The sequence below is a fragment of the Pteropus vampyrus genome, unplaced genomic scaffold (genome assembly GCF_000151845.1).
Source record: "Pteropus vampyrus isolate Shadow unplaced genomic scaffold, Pvam_2.0 Scaffold336, whole genome shotgun sequence".
In the NCBI taxonomy this organism is placed as follows: domain Eukaryota; kingdom Metazoa; phylum Chordata; class Mammalia; order Chiroptera; family Pteropodidae; genus Pteropus; species Pteropus vampyrus.
Genome location: NW_011889117.1, coordinates 889731 through 906990, shown reverse-complemented (window position 1 = coordinate 906990; position 17260 = coordinate 889731). Strand labels below are relative to the sequence as shown.

The window sequence follows — 17260 nt, the reverse complement described above, 5'->3', positions numbered from 1 at the left end:
GTGCCAGGACTTCTTCCCTAACTGTTCTCCCTCCCCAGGCTGAGGTACAGCTTTTCACTTGGCCACCTGGTAGGCATCACTGTGCTTGAGAAACCATGGGACACTGACTGAATATTGTGTAGAACTGTCATATCTAGTATCCCTTTCCCCTCTGGGATTGCTGTGCTTCATCCACTAAGCTCGCCCTTTCTGCATAGTCACTTCCTGACCAGATCCTACCTGTCCTTCAAAGTCCTGGATAGACCTAGCAGCTCAATAAGTGATACCTGAATAAAAATCATGGCTTGCTTTCCTTGATCATATAGGAAAAAAATAGCACCTTCTGCCTTTCTATCCCTTTCTGGCATTAATTCTAAGAGGCTTAGAACTCTTTGTCCTGAAGGAGGCTGTCACCCTAGTCTATCTTGCTCATTTGATCCTCGCCAGTGAGTTTAGGAGTGGCAGGGTCTCAATCTCCTTGATTTTCCCCCTGCTTCTGCCTCACCTCTTATGGCGCATGTCTCTGTTAGAGCAGTGACGTCTTAATGCACCCCTGTTCTCAGGAATTCCAGAACCTAGGAAACCCCCAAGACTTTCATTACTCAGGCAGCCAGAGAATTTCATTCTTCCACCTCAAAAGATGTATTCTGTCTGTGTTCATCAGGGAGCAGTTACAGAGGTATGACCCTCGTCCCCATTCCCTCAAGAATGAGGAGTAAACACTCTCATGGGAATTGTCTCAAGGTCTGGGCAGTTCTTACTAAATGCTGTTCTGGATAAAGTTAAAATGTAGCACAGTATTTTGTAGATGCAGCTGTAAACGGGATGAACTAGCCAGGAACTCAACTGCAAAGAAGGAATCAGCCAAACAGTGTTTATAAGCAATGGCTAGGGGAGACAGAGCTTTGGAGGTGAATCCCCTGTTTCCTTTACTTGCTGCAAGTAAATAAAACTGCCTAACGATTGCCACGTCTAGTTCTTGAATGGAATACCCCAAGCAGTGAACCCCTTGAGTCTGGTAACATTGCCATGAATCTACACATATTTTAAATAGTCTTTTTAATGGTTTTTTCATGTTTCATTGTCTTTTTAAATGTTCCTCTTATTTGTCACGATTTTATTTTATTTTTTTTTATGGCAAAATTACCTATGGCCAATTAATTATGCAGTGAAAATGTTTGCAGTAGCAATGCTTGCAGCAAAGATATCCACAGCAAAGATGCTATAGTGAAAGTACCTAGAACTGTTCACAGTATAAGGTCTGCAAAGTGCACAGGCTCACAGGGGGGAAGGAGCTGAAAGCGCTCCAGGGCCTGGCAGGAGTTCTGAGTGGTTGGGATGGAATGCAGGTTGGAGCTCTTTGGAGTGTTGGAGATGAGTCTGAGAGTCCTGCTGGGCCCATCAGGCAGGCTTTGTGAGCTAGAGTAAGGGGTTTGGATTTTCTTCTGAGTCTGCTGGGCAGCCCGTGGCAGGCGTAAGCAGGGGAGTTATGTGATGTGATCTACAGTTAGGAAAGATCCTTCCAGCTGTGTGTGGAGAAGAGTGTAGGGGGCCAGGCTGGCAGCAAGGATCCAATGACAGAGGCACTCGGTGGTCCAGGTTAGAGACCATGGAAGCCTGGACCAGGGTGGGGTCATGAGGTCGAGAGAAGTGGGCAGAGCTAGGGTGTAATTTGGAAAGACTCAGCAGCCCAGGGCTGTGGGCATGAGTGAGAGGGGTGTAGCATAGCAAATGACCCCAATGTTCCCCCTCCTTAGGCCTTACCCCCCAGCTGAGAAACAAGCCCTGACCTTACCCCCACACCCCTTCCTCAGCCCCCTAGGCCCTCCATAGCCCCTCCAGGGCCTGCCACCCGCCCACCAGGCCCCTGGCATGCGGGCTTCCCAGCTGGCCCCCAATTGTTGTCACTCCCCAGGGAGTCATGGGAACACACTCCCCCTGGCCCCTCCACCCCCCTCTTCCCAGACAGGGCCAGGCCCTAACAATGCCCCCTCAGCCAGCCAGTGGCCTGGACACAATGCCCCTGTTTTGGTTCATTGCCAGCTCCAGGAGGCCTGCTGGGTTTCCTGGCCTGTTTGGCATATATATGGCTCTGGCTCCAGCAGGGATTTTTTTGTTGTTTGAAAAAAAAGATCTCTGCCTCCTCCTCTCTGAATATCTTAATATAGTATAAAAAACCTTTCTCTTCCCTTCAGGAGCCCTCCCTTCTCCCCTCCGTGACTGCATTAGCTATGTGCCTATCAACCCAGGGACCAAATGCAGGTCAGCAGGTGTCAGCAAGAAAATGAAAAAAAGAAAAGCTGCTCGTTCCAAGGCCAAGCTCGAATGTACTGGTGATGCTGAAGATCATGAGAATAATCTGAAAGCTTATGACATAGCCGGCACCATACCTGGCACTTTCTGTACATCGTATCTCATTACTTGTAAAATGCCATCAAAGATTATTTATTTTATATTATTTTGAGCCCCTAAGAAAGAAAAGAGCTATTGACAATAATAATAATAATAATAATAATAATAATAAATAAAATGGACATGTCATTGATTGTATGATGCATCTCAATTTCAGAGATGTTAAAATATGAAAAAAAAAAGCCTTATAATGAATGGAATATGAAATTGTCTCATCTATACATTGATTGCCCTACAAATGTAATTTTTACCTTGTGCCTAATAGAGTTTGAGAGGCAGAGCAGGGACTGTTTCAGGAAAACTCTCCTATTCAGCCTAACAAGAACAGTTTTCTTGTCTCCTTTGGAAAAATCGAGAGATGTAGGCAAGCTACTTCGGCGATATGTCTTTCATTCTTGATAACAGTTGACATTTATTGATCTCTCTCTATGTGCCAAGTACTGTCCTAAGCACTTTAATATCTCATTTAATGTCTCAACAACACTCTCAAGTAAACCTTTATTATCATTATTATCATCTCCATTTTATATATGAAAAAGCAGAGCCCGTCTGCTCTAAGGGCCCCCTACCAACTCTGTGGTACTGGTCAGGGCAGGCATATCTGCTATGTCTGGTTTACCTCCTCTCCTTGGAAAAGTAGAATCCCTCTTCAGAGGTTGGGATGATAATAAGGAGAGGAGGTCCCCAGAGCATGAACTCAAGGCATAACGGGTTGGGGAAAGAGAGGCTCACTTATCAACCAAACCTATCTGCTTGCATTGGACCTTGGACCCTCTAGCTCATACTCCACTGAACACATCCATCCACTTGGCCAACGCCGCACAGCTAGGCAGCTATTGTCTGGCTCTCAGCCCCATGTCTTCCATATCTACATTTTCAGTTACTTGCGAAGCAGAGGAGCTGTGCTAGTGCTGGTTGGTTCCCTGGCAGTAATAATATCACTAATAGTAGTTAACATTTATTGAGTGCTTACTGTGTGCCAGGCACAGTCATCAGGGATTGTAAACTCATACCTGGAATGGCAAGGCCACTGAATGAGGCAAGCCAGGGAGGAACTATATATAGTGGCCTAGAGGGTCAAGGCTCTGGCAAAATGGGAGACAGCAATTGCTCAGCACCATGGTGGCCTGGCTAGTATTCCTGGATATTACCATTTTAAAAGACAGTCAGATACTTGAATTTTTATATAGCATTTCCAAATTTTAAAAATTTTAATTAATTCATAATTCAGAAAAAAATACTGTGGGCAAATTAAATCACACCCGTTGGTCAGTTTGCAAACTCTGCTTCTCTTGTTTTCTCTTTTAACCCTGACACCTATCCTATAAAGGAGCCTTTGCTCCCTTGTTCAATGGGTGGGGCAAGCAAAGCTCTTCAAGGGAGTCAATCACTTACTCAAGGTCGTCTAGCCAAGCCACACAGTTGGGGTCTGCCTGACTGCCAGGCCTTGCTCCTACGATAGGTGGCCCCTTGGATGGGTAAGAGGTCTGTTCAGACAGCCAGAACTGGCACAGTGACAGAACATCTCCAAGGACAGTAAACCGTCAGTCAAACAATTCAGTGTAGCAAGGAGGGATCATTTGAGACAAATGTGATGTCGCAGACATAAAACTCCCCACCTCCCTCTGCCAGAACTCAACAATGGATGTCTCTGTGCCCCTTAATAAAATTAAGTCTCTGCAGAATTTCTGTCAATTATGCATTCATAATGATGGGATGTTCAGATTCAGATTTTTTTTTTTTTTTTTAAAGCTAAGAATGTATGTTTTGGGGAGGTGGTATATGTGGAATAAATAACTTTGAATTATTTGTGTTGTCATACTTAATGAACATATTGTGCAGGTCTGTAGAAATAATTCTGACTCTCCCACTGGACTATGAGCTCCAGATATTGCAGATAGGTTTGTTTTGCTTCCAGCTGTTTCCCAGGCACCCAGCACAATATCTCACACATAGTAGGTGTTCAACAAATATCTGGAATAAGTGAGGTTCAGAGGAAGTGAATTGACTTGTCCAGGTTACACAGACGAAGGTTCCTGCTTACATCCACCTGATTTAGAAGCACATGCTATCACTTTTGCACCGTCCTGCCTCTTGGAAAATCAAGGGAAAGATATCTCCAACCCAAAGATCATGGGCTCAGGAGCTTCTACTTCTTTGGACTCAAGTAAGAAGTTGGTGGAGGTGGTGCTGGGGGTAAGCACCTATTAATTAAGCCACTATCTACCATAATACCTTTTGGGAACTGTACATTATACTTTTGACAGCTCTGAGCCTAGCTCTTGGGATCTTTTCAGAGGGTGTGAAGAGCAGGCCCTGGATTTTGCAGTGGGGCAGGCTAAGTTCCCATTTCATTTCTGCTGTGTGATCTTGAACTTTGAGTGTCCCTCTCTGAGCCTCCTTCCTCTAACCATGTCCATAAGCAAGTTTCACTTATGGGATTACTGGGTTGAAAGGAGATCATCAATTGAAGTGGCTGCCCAGTAAGTGTGGATTTTGGAAGTCTACCAGACTGAGGAGAACTGTTGACATTGAGAACAGCCTTATTGGGATTGGACAGGCTTGGGGCCAAGAGGCCCCATCTGTTGGGCCTTTGCTGCTTTCAAGTGGGTATTAATAGACACAGAAAGCCTTTATCTCTTCCTTGATTTCATATTGGGAGTTCTGGTTTTCACTCCTTTCTGCTGAGCAGGCCAAGCGGGGTTTGTGGGACCGAGGGCACCTGCTTCTACCTGTGAAGCTGTATACTTGAATACTTTAGGGAGGGCAGGGCTTTGGAAAATCCTTGGCTTTGGCCTCACCGAGCCTGAATAATAGCCTTTTCACTTGGTTGGTAAGCTCATACCCTTTGGGCCTCAGTTTTCTCATCATAAAATAGGTCAATAATAACTATGTTTTCCTTCTCTAGCAACCGATTCAGTGCTTGGCACATGCCAGGTGCTTAATAAGTGTTCATTGAATGACAATTGGAATGGGAGGGCTTTACCAAGCAAATATTACTGTTATGGAGACCCTTCGGGGAGATGTAAAGAAAAGAAACTCCATCTGGAATGGGTGTGTTGCTGGCTTCTCTCACCCTCTGTCAGGATCTGGCTTGGTTTTTTGAATGAGACCTACCATTCTAATGGTAGCTTCTCTATCTGAGGAAGAAGGAGACAAGCTGACCCCAGGGCTGAGAATCCAGTGTAGGCCAGATTCTGACACTGGCTGGCTTCACAGCTTCCTTATGGGCCTCAATTTTCCCATCTGTACAGCAAGAGGCTATATACTTTCTATGGTCCTTTCTAGTGCTGACATAGTGCAGGATTTGCAATGAGTAATTTCACAAACTTCTACTGCTTTCCTAAACCATCTTATAGTTTATAAAACACTTTCAGATCCCTTATGCTTTTCATCCTCATGGCAACTCTGGAAGAGGCCAGGGCAATGTGCCCATCTTGCATATGAGGACCTGAAGCCGAGAAGTATCCTCAAGTTGCTATAATTTGAGGCTGCACCACACATTTTGGTTATATAGGTATATCAGTTTGTTCTCAAGAGTGAACGTGCATAAAAATCACCTGGAATAGGGGTAAGGGATTGCTTGTGAACATGTCAATTCCCAGGCATTTAGAGATTCTAAATGGGCAAGAGCTGGAGGGTAGGCCTCAAGTTAACAAGTTCCTAGGTGATTCTGAAACCAGAGGCCTAAAGACTGCTCTTGGAGAACCAGGGCCTCCTGTTGCATACTAGATAGCCTCTAGGACCAGCCTGTTTCCTTTCATAACCCCTCTTAGCACCTGCTCTGAGATATACTCACACCATTAGTGGGAAGAGGCCCTACTGGAGCTCCCAGTCTGGTAGGGGAGGCAGATGGAGAAACCGAGTGTGGTCAGTGCTGGAACAGAGGCAACATCCAGCAGTGGAGGGAGTGAGTAACTCTGGAGGGCTCTCTGGAGGAAGTGATGTTTATACTGGGCCTATGGATTTGATTCTTGTGTCTTAGCGTGTGTGTGTGTGTGTGTGTGTGTGTGTGTGTGTGTGTGTGTGTGTGTGATCCCCACCAGATGGCAAGCAAGTTCATAGAAAATGATCAAGTCTTTCACATCTCTGCCCTCAGTGTTGGCACAAGGCCTGGCACAGAAGAGAGGACAATATTGGTGAAATCAGCTGACCTGGGCAATGAAAATGGTGATGGAAAGGTCCCAGGGCCTCCGGATTAAATAAATACATTTTCATGTTCAGCATCTTTACCTCTTCCCTTTATGAGATCCAACATGGAGTTAGTTTAATTGTGGACATTCCTCAAAGTATTGCAAACATTTGTTACCTCTCTGTTCTCCTTCCTCTCTTTTTCACTAGACTGTGAGCTCCTCGAGGTCTGAACTAAGAATGAGGCACAGAGCAGGCTCTCAAACATTTGTTGAACGAAAGAAAGAACGAATGAATGAGTTCAAGCAGAAGCTGTGCACAAGCTATTGAAGATAAAAAGAGGCTTGGAGGAAACCCCCCGGCTATTTTAGACCAGACGTCCCTCCCCATTTCCTGAGAGCCGCCTTCTACTTGAGCTCTGGCTGAGAGGAATAGGGTGGGTGCAGGATTTGGAAGTTAATGGCACACCTGGGGCAATGTGTCTGGGTCTTTGAGATGGGCATGAGAACCCAGAAAAGAGGAGGGGCAGTTTCTAGAGATCTGGGCTGAGGGCCTTGGGGCTACAGGTATGTGTGTGGGGGTCATATGGGATCTGCTGGCGGTGAGATGTGCACAGAGGACGCTCGGTCCCAAAGATTTCCATGGAGAGATGAGCAGGGTGGGGTGTGTCAGGCCGCCACGCCTAGCGCAGGGGCCGCCCCGCCTGGGGGCGGGGAGTGCAGACACGCCTAGCACCGCCCTGACAAAGCTGCGCGCGCCCCGCCCCGCGATTGGCCGCGCCTCCTCGCACCGCCGCCCCGTCCCGCCCTCCGCTGCCGGTTCGGCGCGCTGCGGCCAATGGGGGCCGTTGCTGTCTCCTCCGTCACATCCCAGACAGCCAATGGTAGCAGCGCTCGGCAGCTCGTGGCTCTTTCGCGGCAAAAAGGATTTGGCGCGCAAAAGTGGCCGGGACTTTGCAGGCAGCGGCGGCCGGGGGCGGAGCGGGATCCGGAGCGGGATCAAGCCCTCGCTGCGGCCTGCCGCAATGGGCCCGCGCCGCCGCCGCCGCCTGCCACCCGGGCCCCGCGGGCCGTGAGCGCAATGGCCGTGGCCGGGGCCCCCGCGGGCGGTCCATGCGCGCCGGCGCTGGAGGCCCTGCTCGGGGCTGGCGCGCTGCGGCTGCTTGACTCCTCGCAGATCGTCATCATCTCCACGGCGCAGGACGCCAGCGCTCTGCCGGCCCCCGCCGGTCCTGCAGCGCCTGCCTCGGGCCCCTGCGACCCCGACTTGCTGCTCTTCGCCACGCCGCAGGCGCCCCGGCCCACACCCAGCGCGCCGCGCCCGGCGCTCGGCCGCCCGCCGGTACAGACATCAGGGACACTTGACCGAGTGCGCTGCCTAGACCCCCACGCAGACCCGGGGTGGGGGGCGCGCTTTTCGGCCGGGAGGCATTTGGGACGGGGGAGGGGTGGGCTGAGGCGCCGGGGCTGGGCGGTGCCGAGCCTGAGTGGGCCTCCGGGCCCCGCCCCAGGGTGCCGGGTGACCTCGGGCCAGTCCCTGTTTGCTCAGCTTCCATACCAGAGCCGGTCAAACTCAGAAATAATAATGGCCCACGTGTATTCAGCTGGAGCTACCTGCATGCCAGGACGCTGGCCCACTTCAGGCCAGCTAAAACTTAAAACTATACTGTGAGCACGATGTTGTCACTGTCCATCTGAACTGAGGCCCAGAGAGGGGAAGTGACTTGCCCTTGGTCACACGGCTGCAAATGGTGGGATTAGAGTTTGAACCGAGGCCTTCTGGCTTCAGACCAGAACTTTTTGGCCGGGTAGTGGGTATCGTTGCTTGGAGGAGAAGTGGGGCATCCTGGGGCCAGACCGTTGATGAGCCATTGAAGAGGCTCTCCTTCCTGCCTCGATACTCCACTGCCAGGTGCAGGCCTGGGCCTCTGGGCCTCTGGAGACAGGGCTCCTGGCTGGGAGGCCTTCTCTGCAGGGGCGGGGTGGCTGGGCCAGCTGCTGATCCCCTCCCTCTGCCTGTCCTTCCATCTGCCACCCTCCACCCTCCCAGGCCCTGGTTGCCATGGAACCTCATTAATCAGGCAGGCAGACCCCTGGGGCCCTGTGCAAGTACTGAGTATGCTAGGCCTCTGGGAGGTGGAGAGGAAGCCCCCAGTGTCAGGAAGAAGTCTTGATAAAGTGCTCCCTGAGCAGCAAGAGGCTAAAGATTGATTCAGATTGGGGGATCCAGAAGAGGTGGCTGAATTAAATGGGGAGAAAGGAATAGAGGCCTGGAGCTTGGACCTACGGGCTGCAGGACAGGGTGGAGAGACCAGTTCGACTGGTGCAGCCTGTGGGTGTAGGTGGGGCAGAGGCAAGCCGGCAGGGACTCCTTAAGCGGGACTGGGGTCTCAGTGGGGTCTTGGAACAAGTAGGGTGAGTCAGGCAGGGCCCAGGGCAAGGGTGTGGAAGCTGCCCAACTATTGATGGGGGCCTAGGTAGCAGCTGGTCCCTGAGGCAGCCCCTAACCCTCTTGGCCCCTTGCCTAGTGCTGCCTTCCTTCCGGAATCACGGAGATGCTAATAATAATAATAATAGCGGCACCATTGTTTTGAGACTGTTTTGTTTGTCAAGCTCTAAGCCAAGCACTTTACCCAATTAACTGTTAACCCTCTCAACAACCTTCCCCTTTTACAGATAGGGAAGCTGAGGCCTAGAAATGTTAGAACCTTCCCTGTCATTCAGCTAGTGAATGGTGGGACCAGTCCAAATTCCCTGATTGGTTAACAGTGGGATGCCTTGCCTGCTGAAGATGTTAAGAGTGTGAAGGAAACTCAGGGGCCCTTCCCCATCAGTGATGTTGGTGGGGGTGCTCTCCTTTCTTATCTCCTATACCCCAGTGGCCACCCCTGCGGGTACCAGCTTGGGGCCTGAACAAGTGTCCTCCATTTAGTTAACTTGACAAGTAAGTACTCAGCAAGCCCTGGGCTTTGGGTCCCGCCCTTAGGGAGCTGAACTCCAGGCTCAAAAGGACTGGGCCAAGGAAGCACGCCCTCTGCTCCACCCCCAGTTGTGTTGGGTAGCCTCAGTGGGCCTCAGCGTTCCACTCATTCAACGGTTGTTGAGTTAGCACCATGAGGTACTAGGCACAGGCAAGAAAGGGGCCTCTGTCCTCACAGTACTTAAGGGTTAGTAGGCATTTTCTGCTGGTGGACAGGGTTGGGAGCTGGCACCATCCTGGAGCTGAAGTCCAGAAAAATGTACCCAGCTTTTGCTCTCTAACACCCCACTCCCCAATTCTTGTACCTGTGGGTAGCCACTGGTCATATGATCTGTGACTTCCATGGATCTGCTCTGGCATTTGGGACATTCATTGAAACAAGCTACAGGCTCAGCTTCTACACCAGTGAGTATTCATCGAGCGCCTTCTGCATATAAGGCTCTGCAATTCATCCATTCCTCCTAGCCCTTCTGTCTACCTTTACTCTGTTGTCATGGCTATTAAAAAACAAAATATACATAGACAAAGTTAGGAGACTAAAAAGTTGAAGAGGGCAGGATCCCAGTTCCATGCATTTATCCTTCTGTTTTCCTAAGCCTTTTTGTTTTAGGTGGTAATGACAAGTTCTTTTTTCTAAAGCTTTGAAAATTGAAGTTTTTCTTTTATTTCCATCTTCAAACAGTGCACCATCCACACTTTACAGATAAGGCAACAATCCCTCATGGTCCTCCCCTTCATCCATGGGTTTCCCCTGAAATGCATCCTATAATAACAGTAACTAAACCAGAGAAGAAACTTTATGAGCTTTTTTTAGTCCAAAAATGGGTTATATAAATGCATTGCCCTAAAACAATTTTTTTCTTGTCAATGTCTTTGAGAGGATTCTGTGTCAGCCTGTGTCCTTGACAATCGAGTGGTATTCCAGGGTCTGGATGAACCATAGTTTCTGTACCCCCTCCCATGGATGAGGATTTGAGTCATGCAGATTTTTTTCACCAGTGTTCTGTGTGTCTTCACCCCTGCCTTTTGGGACCCCTGTGCCAGGATTTCTCGAGAGTGTTGGCAGAAATGGACATCTATCTACTTGAGCCCTTGTTTTAGTGTGTGGCGTTGACCTGTCTCCAGGGTTAGCAGGGGCCTGGCTTCTGGGCTAGGCTCTCAGGAAGCAGGACCTGTGGTGGATATTAACATGGGCTCTGTGCCAGCCTATTAGGATTCAGCTCGTGCTTCCGCCTCTCACTGTGTGACCTCTGAGGTGGAGGTTATGACAGCATCTGCTGTAAGGTCTAGTTAGAGGGTTTGATGAGTGAATGCAGCTGAAGCAGTTACTTAGCAGTGCTCAGTACACAGGAAACACCCAGCACGTGTTAGCTTTTCTATCTCTGGGACACCCAAGGGAATCCATGGATGTGTGTATGTGAGGGAGTGTCTGGGTCCATCAGCATGTGGGGAAGTTCATTCTGCAAACATTTAACCCCAAACCCAGTGCCTGCCTCCGAGGGGCTCCCTGGCTTCTCGATGAGACAAACACATCTGCAGAAATTTGCGGTGAGAGACAATGTGGGAAAAGGTTGTGTTTGAGGTAGTTCAGAGGGAGGAGAGGTGCAGTCTCTATTGCAGGATCAGACAGATTTAAGTGCTGGATAAAGTGCCTGCTCACAGAGGTGGAAGAAGCAGGTATGAGGGTAGAAAGGAGGGAGGCATGGACTAAGGCTTGGAGGCATAGGTTTGTGAAGAGACATGTCTCAGCAGAAGTTCATGTGGAGAAGCAGTGACAGATGATACCAAAGTGGAGGGAGACAGATGGAGGCAGGGAGACCAGTGGGGAGATGGCTGAATGGTCCAGATGGGAGGTAGTAGTGGCTTTGGTGACGGGATTTCTTGGCAAGTAGATATGATGAGGTCAGCGGCAGGGCTAAACGAGGTTCCTGTTGGTGGGGAATAGAGGAAGGCAAATCTGGGTTTGGGTGCATTTGAGATGCCTGTGAGACTTTCAGGGCATCCTGGGCAGGAATCTTGGCTCTTCCATTTCCTAGCTCTATGACCTTGGGCGTGTCTGGGTTTCAGTTGCTTTAAAAATCTGCAAAATGGGGCCATTATTGTGCTGCTAGTCCATAGGATGGAATAAACTATATACAAAGCACATGGTGAGCATCAGCTGCCGCCATGTTCACAGATAGTCAGAAACCAGAGAGAGGTGGTGACTTGTCCAAGGGACCTGTATCTGAATGGTTTAAAGCAAACATTTATTATCACACAGTTTCTGTGGGTCAGGAATTTAGGGGAGACTAAGCTGGGTACTTCTGGTTCAGAGTCTGTTCTGAGGCTGCGGCCAAAATGTTGGTCTGGCTATAGTCATCAGAAGGCAGGACTAGGGTTTGAGAATTCGTTTCTAAACTCACTCATGTTGCTGTTGTGAGGAGGCCTCAGTTCCTTGCCACTTGGGCTTGTCCTTGCTACTTGAGGTCCTGCATGACATGGCAGATGGCTCCCCCCAGAGTAAGTGATCCAAAATAGCAAGGAGGAAGCTCCACTGGCTCTGACCCAGTCTCAGAAGTAACAAACACACTGTCACTTTCATCACACTCAGTTCATTAGAAGCAAGTTACCAGATCTGGCCCATATTTAAGAGGAGGAGAATTAGGCTTCATGTTTTGAAAGGAGGCATATCAAAAATATTAGACATTTTGAAAGCGCTATAAGCCCCCAGGTAGGTAGTGGTGGAGCTGGGACTTGACCTAGGGTCTTCTGCCTTCTAGCTGAGTGTTTCACCCTGTGTGGTAGGATTGTGTCCCCTAGGATCTTTTTCTCACACACATAGGTGTCCCAGTAGAAAAACAGATGGGGCGGCCCAGGAGCCTCAGCCAGGTCTCTTGTATCCTGTTTCTGAGTATTCTCCCATTGTTTTTGCCATAGGTGAAGAGAAGACTGGACCTGGAAACTGACCATCAATACCTGGCTGAGAGCAGTGGGCCAGCTCGGGGCAGAGGCCGCCACCCAGGAAAAGGTACCCATGTAGCTCAGGCTGCAGCAGGCCCCTTGCTTGGGCCTAGGTCGAGAATATGGACAGATAAACATGCTTGCAACCAAGCTGTGGTCTGTCAGGCCTGGGTCTGAGCCAGGCCTTTGGGGGCCCTGAGGGGCAGCTGGAGTGGCTGCCTGACATGGGGTGCGGAGTTCCCCAGCTGGAAGAGGAGTGCTGTGGGAGGCAGGCAGCCTCCCTGCTTGGCCTCGCCAGGAGGAGCTATCTGCCCACCGCATCCTCATCCTACCCTGCATTGCCAGGGAGGCCAGCCCAGCTGGGGTTGGGTGTAGTGCTAATTGGTTCTGCTCTGCCTGCCACCCCCAGGTGTGAAATCCCCAGGGGAGAAGTCACGCTATGAGACATCACTGAATCTGACCACCAAACGCTTCCTGGAGCTGCTGAGCCGCTCGGCTGATGGCGTTGTCGACCTGAACTGGGCAGCTGAGGTACTGAAGGTGCAGAAACGGCGCATCTACGACATCACCAATGTCCTCGAGGGCATCCAGCTCATCGCCAAGAAGTCCAAGAATCACATCCAGTGGCTGTAGGTACCCGCCAAACAGGAGGGTAGGAAGAGGCACAGGCCGGGCCAGCCCGAAGGAGCCACATCTCCACCTTATAACTGAAACCAAGGCTTAGGGAGGAGAGTTATCTTTGCTGAGGTGACAGATGCAGGAAAGTACATAAATCTTGCATATCCAGCTCACTGCAACTTTACATATTTCTTCACCTGTATAACCACCATCTGGATCAAGATAAAGAACATTTCCAACACCCCAGAAAGTTCTCTCGTGGCCTTCCCAGTTGTTGCCAAGCCCTTATACCATCAGGTTACAATTGTTCCGGCTTCTGTTGCCATAAATGAGATGGTCTAACATAGCTATTTTAGTCTTGTTAATTTTTTGTAGTATATCTTTTTTGTTTGTTTGTTTTAGTTTTAAGTGTACAATACATTGGTTAGACATTTATATAGTTTACAAAATGATCTCCCTGATTGCTCTTTCTCTCCTCGGGCTCTCTACCTAGCCATTCCATTAACACTAACTGCATTCCCTATGTTGTGCTCCCCATCCCCATAATCATCTATCAACTACTAATTTGTAGTTCTTTAACCCTTCACCCCATTCTCCCAGCCCCCCAACCTCCCTCTTCTCTGGCTGTCACCAGATTGTCCTCTGTATTTGTGAGTCTGTTTTTGATGTTCTTGTTGATTCTGGCTTTATTCTTTCCTTCTCACCTCTTTCCTTGGTCATCCTACTTCTCTCTCCTTGCATATCTTTTTTTAGTTTTCGATAGATAATTTCATTCTGCATCTTTGCACTTGACAATGTGTCTTAGAAGTGCTTCCGCGTCTGTACGGCTAATGTATTCACTCCCTTTTATACAACTGGGTGGTATTCCACGGCACGTCTGTCATTGTTTACTTACCCAGCTCCCTCTGAGGGACAGGTGGGTATTTATAGACATTCAGGCCTTTAAACCCATGCCAGTCTGAGTTGGAGCTCAGCTTCAGCCCCCAGCTGTTTCCCAGCTGAGGAGCTAGACCCAGAGAGGGGCAAGGGCTTACCTGAGTCTCACAGAACAGAGGCAACAGCAGACTGGGCAGAGGGACCAGGAGCCGCTAACCCTCCCTGCACCTCCCCTCAGAGGCAGCCATGCAGCAGTGGGGATCGGTGGGCGGCTTGAAGGACTGACCCAGGATCTCCAGCAACTGCAGGAGGACGAACGACACCTGGACCACCTGATCCACATCTGTACCACGCAACTGCGGCTGCTCTCTGAGGACACCGACAGCCAGCGATATCCTTGGACTTCGTGGAGGGCAGGCCTGGTGGGCTGGGCCCCCCCCAGGTGGGACTAGAGAGGCTGCCCCAGGCCCTGAATTCAGGAGAGGGCTCTGGCTTTGAATTCAAGTCCTAGCTCAGCATTTACTCACTGTGTGACACTGGACAAGTTATTTAACCTCTCTGAGCCTCAGCTTCATCTGTAAAAAAGGGAAAAAAACCCAATTCCAGAATTGCACAGATTAAAACAAGGAAAGCTAGTACCAGCAATAATAAACATTTTGTACAATGATTCAGTACACGGTACATGGTTGTAGCTTCAGGGTTAGATATATGCGTTTTTGTCTTCCATTCACAAAAATATTTATTTTAAAATAAGCTTTTTTTTTTTTTTACACTGAATACCCAAATTATGTTTATAAATTTTGAAGACCACCACTAATTGACACCAAGATTGTGGGTCAGAATAAATTCTCAGCACCAGGCCTAGAGTTCTGTTAAGTAATTTACATGAAATTATTGCCAGCGGCCATCATTACCTTGGGGTTAGATGGGTAGAATGGTCTTATTCTGGAAATTGAGGCTCAGGAGCATGAGATAGGCATAAGCCCCAACTATGTGCCAGGCCCTAGTGAGGGGATGGAGAGGACTGGAGAGAGTAGTAAGCGGAGGCTCTTCCTTAGCTGTCTGGGTGGGTGGCCCCGGAGGTCAAAGGTTATATGGTCCTTGACTCTACCAACCCTGGCCTACGTGACCTGCCAGGACCTTCGTAGCATTGCAGACCCTGCAGAGCAGATGGTCATGGTGATCAAGGCCCCTCCTGAGACCCAGCTTCAAGCCGTGGACTCCTCAGAGGTGAGACATGGGATCCCAGGCCTGACCAGGATAGGTTGGGCTGGGATGGTGGTCAGCTGATCCTCAGTTTACCCTGCTTGCTGCCTCCACCCAGACCTTTCAGATCTCCCTTAAGAGCAAACAAGGCCCCATCGATGTTTTCCTGTGCCCTGAGGAGAGTGCGGGCGGGGCCAGCCCTGGGAAGACCCCGTCCCAGGGGGCAGCTTCTGGGGAGGAGGACAGGGCAGCTGAGTTTGCCACCACAGTGCCACCACCATCATCTCCCCCGTCATCCCCTGCCACGGATCCCAGCCAGTCCCTGCTCAGCCTGGAGCAAGGTGGGTGAAGGTGGGTGGATGGGGTGGGACAGGGTCCCTCCCCCAGCTGGGTAGGCAGGCATGACAGCCCCATCTGCCATCCTTGCCGGGGGTGTCCCTGGCCTGTGATGCTCCCCATCTCTCCAGAACCTCTGCTTTCCCGGATGGGTAGCCTGCGGGCCCCTGTGGATGAGGACCGCCTTTCCCCGCTGGTGGCAGCCGACTCACTGCTGGAGCAAGTGCGGGAGGACTTCTCTGGCCTTCTCCCTGAGGAGTTCATCAGCCTATCTCCCCCCCACGGGGCCCTTGACTACCACTTTGGCCTTGAGGAGGGCGAGGGCATCAGAGACCTCTTTGACTGTGACTTTGGGGACCTCACTCCTCTGGATTTCTGACAGGGCTTAGGGGGACCAGGGCCTCCTGAGATGCCCACCCACTCTCTGCAGCCCTGGAGCCCCCTTCCCCTGGCCGTCCTCCCTGCCTGATTAGAAATGTTTAATTTATACCCCTCTCCCCTACCTCCAGAAGCTTCTAGCTCTGGAGTCTGGCTACTGCCAAGAGCTGAGCAAGCCAGGAAGGAAAGGATTGTTTGTGGTGTGTATGTGCATGCACCTAGCACCCAGTGTGTTTACACAGGGTGAGTGGTGTGTGAGTGTGTGTGCGTGCGCGCATGTACCGGGGAATGAAGGTGAACACATCTGAGCGTGCACTGAAAACGCCCCAGTGTGTCCACGTGTGTATGCATGAGTCCATGTGTGTGCATGGTGGGGGCTCTAACTGCACTTTTGGTCTCCTTGCTCCAGGGGCCCCATGAGGCCCAGGGTGGCCACCTGCCCCCAGAATTGCTGCGTGCTGACCAGGCCAGGTGGTGCAGCCTTGGCCTGCTTGTTTGCAGGACAGTGAGAGCACTTCTGTCGTCTTAAAAGGTTTTTCTGATCGAAGCTTTAATGGAGCGTTATTTATTTATCAAGGCCTCTTTGGCAAGCCCTGGGGCACCAGCAAAGGGTAGGAGGGACGTAGGGCTGATGTCCCAACTCCTTATACCCCTGAGCAAGGGCAGGTGTCCCTGAGCTGTTCTTTGCCTCACTCCGGAGGAGCTGAGGCCTGAGTGGTTTATTTATTGGGAAAGTGAGGGAGGGAGACAGACTGACTGACTGACAGCCATGGGTGGATGAAGCGGGGGTGGTCCCTCCCCAGGGGGTTACTGCAGGGCTCCGGCAGCCCCCCAGGATGGATGTGAGATGGGAGAGGTGAGTGGGGGACCTTCACTGATGGTGGCTGGGTGGGTGAAGGGCCTTCCCCCAGCCCAGATCACAGGGGTCCCTCCTCTGGCATTTGAAGGTGCCCCCCCCCCTCCACCCCACTTCTTGCTCTGCCCCACCCTCAAATCTGCACTTTGATCTGCCTTCCTTACAGCTCTGTTCCCTCTTGCTTTGGTTTTAATAAATATTTGGATGGTGTTTGGGCCAGGTTTTGGGACTATGTACTGGGAACAAATCTAGGGGTGGGAGAGGTCAAGATTGCTGGGAAAATGCCTGGTCTCTACTTCCCTTCTCCCCCTTCCTGTTTGGTTTCATTTCATTTGAGCCTCACAGCCCCAAGGAAGGCTTCATCACCATTTTTGTCCTAACTTAGAAACTGATCCAATAAAATAATATGTGAACTCCCCTCCTTTCTCCAGCCCCAGAGAGGCCACTCCGATCAGGTTGCTATGTTCCTTCCAGATGTTTCTGGGCATTTGTAAACCTGCAACACATAATTACAACTGACCAAGTCTCTCAGGATCTTTCAGTTTCTGG

The 17260-nt window shown here is 50.3% G+C and overlaps 2 protein-coding genes across 3 annotated transcripts in view; both read left to right on the top strand.

The window, feature by feature from the left end:
* Window positions 1-12508, top strand: part of PXMP4 (peroxisomal membrane protein 4) — a 32056-nt gene extending 19548 nt beyond the window's left edge. The window contains exon 5 of one of the 2 annotated variants that reach the window (XM_023522238.1): window positions 12418-12508. The gene's annotated coding sequence lies outside the window, so the exon portion shown is untranslated. Of the gene's footprint in view, window positions 1-2174; window positions 3639-12417 lie in introns of those variants that run through there. The other variant, XM_011378280.2, reaches the window with a different exon arrangement.
* E2F1 (E2F transcription factor 1) lies at window positions 7453-16924 on the top strand. Its single transcript, XM_011378272.2, has 7 exons — window positions 7453-7863; window positions 12418-12508; window positions 12851-13070; window positions 14174-14326; window positions 15051-15165; window positions 15260-15482; window positions 15609-16924. The coding sequence occupies exons 1-7, from the start codon at window positions 7603-7605 to the stop codon at window positions 15854-15856; spliced, it is 1311 nt and encodes a 436-aa protein (XP_011376574.1). The 5' UTR covers window positions 7453-7602; the 3' UTR covers window positions 15857-16924.
* Window positions 16925-17260: the final 336 nt, after the last annotated feature.

Coding starts and splice junctions, on each gene's coding strand:
- E2F1 (XM_011378272.2), top strand. CDS start 7,603: ATGGCCGTGGCCGGGGCCCCCGCGGGCGGTCCATGCGCGCCGGCGCTG. Junction 7,864..12,417: donor CGGCGCTCGGCCGCCCGCCG/GTACAGACATCA, acceptor TTTTTGCCATAG/GTGAAGAGAAGACTGGACCT. Junction 13,071..14,173: donor AAGAATCACATCCAGTGGCT/GTAGGTACCCGC, acceptor ACCTCCCCTCAG/AGGCAGCCATGCAGCAGTGG.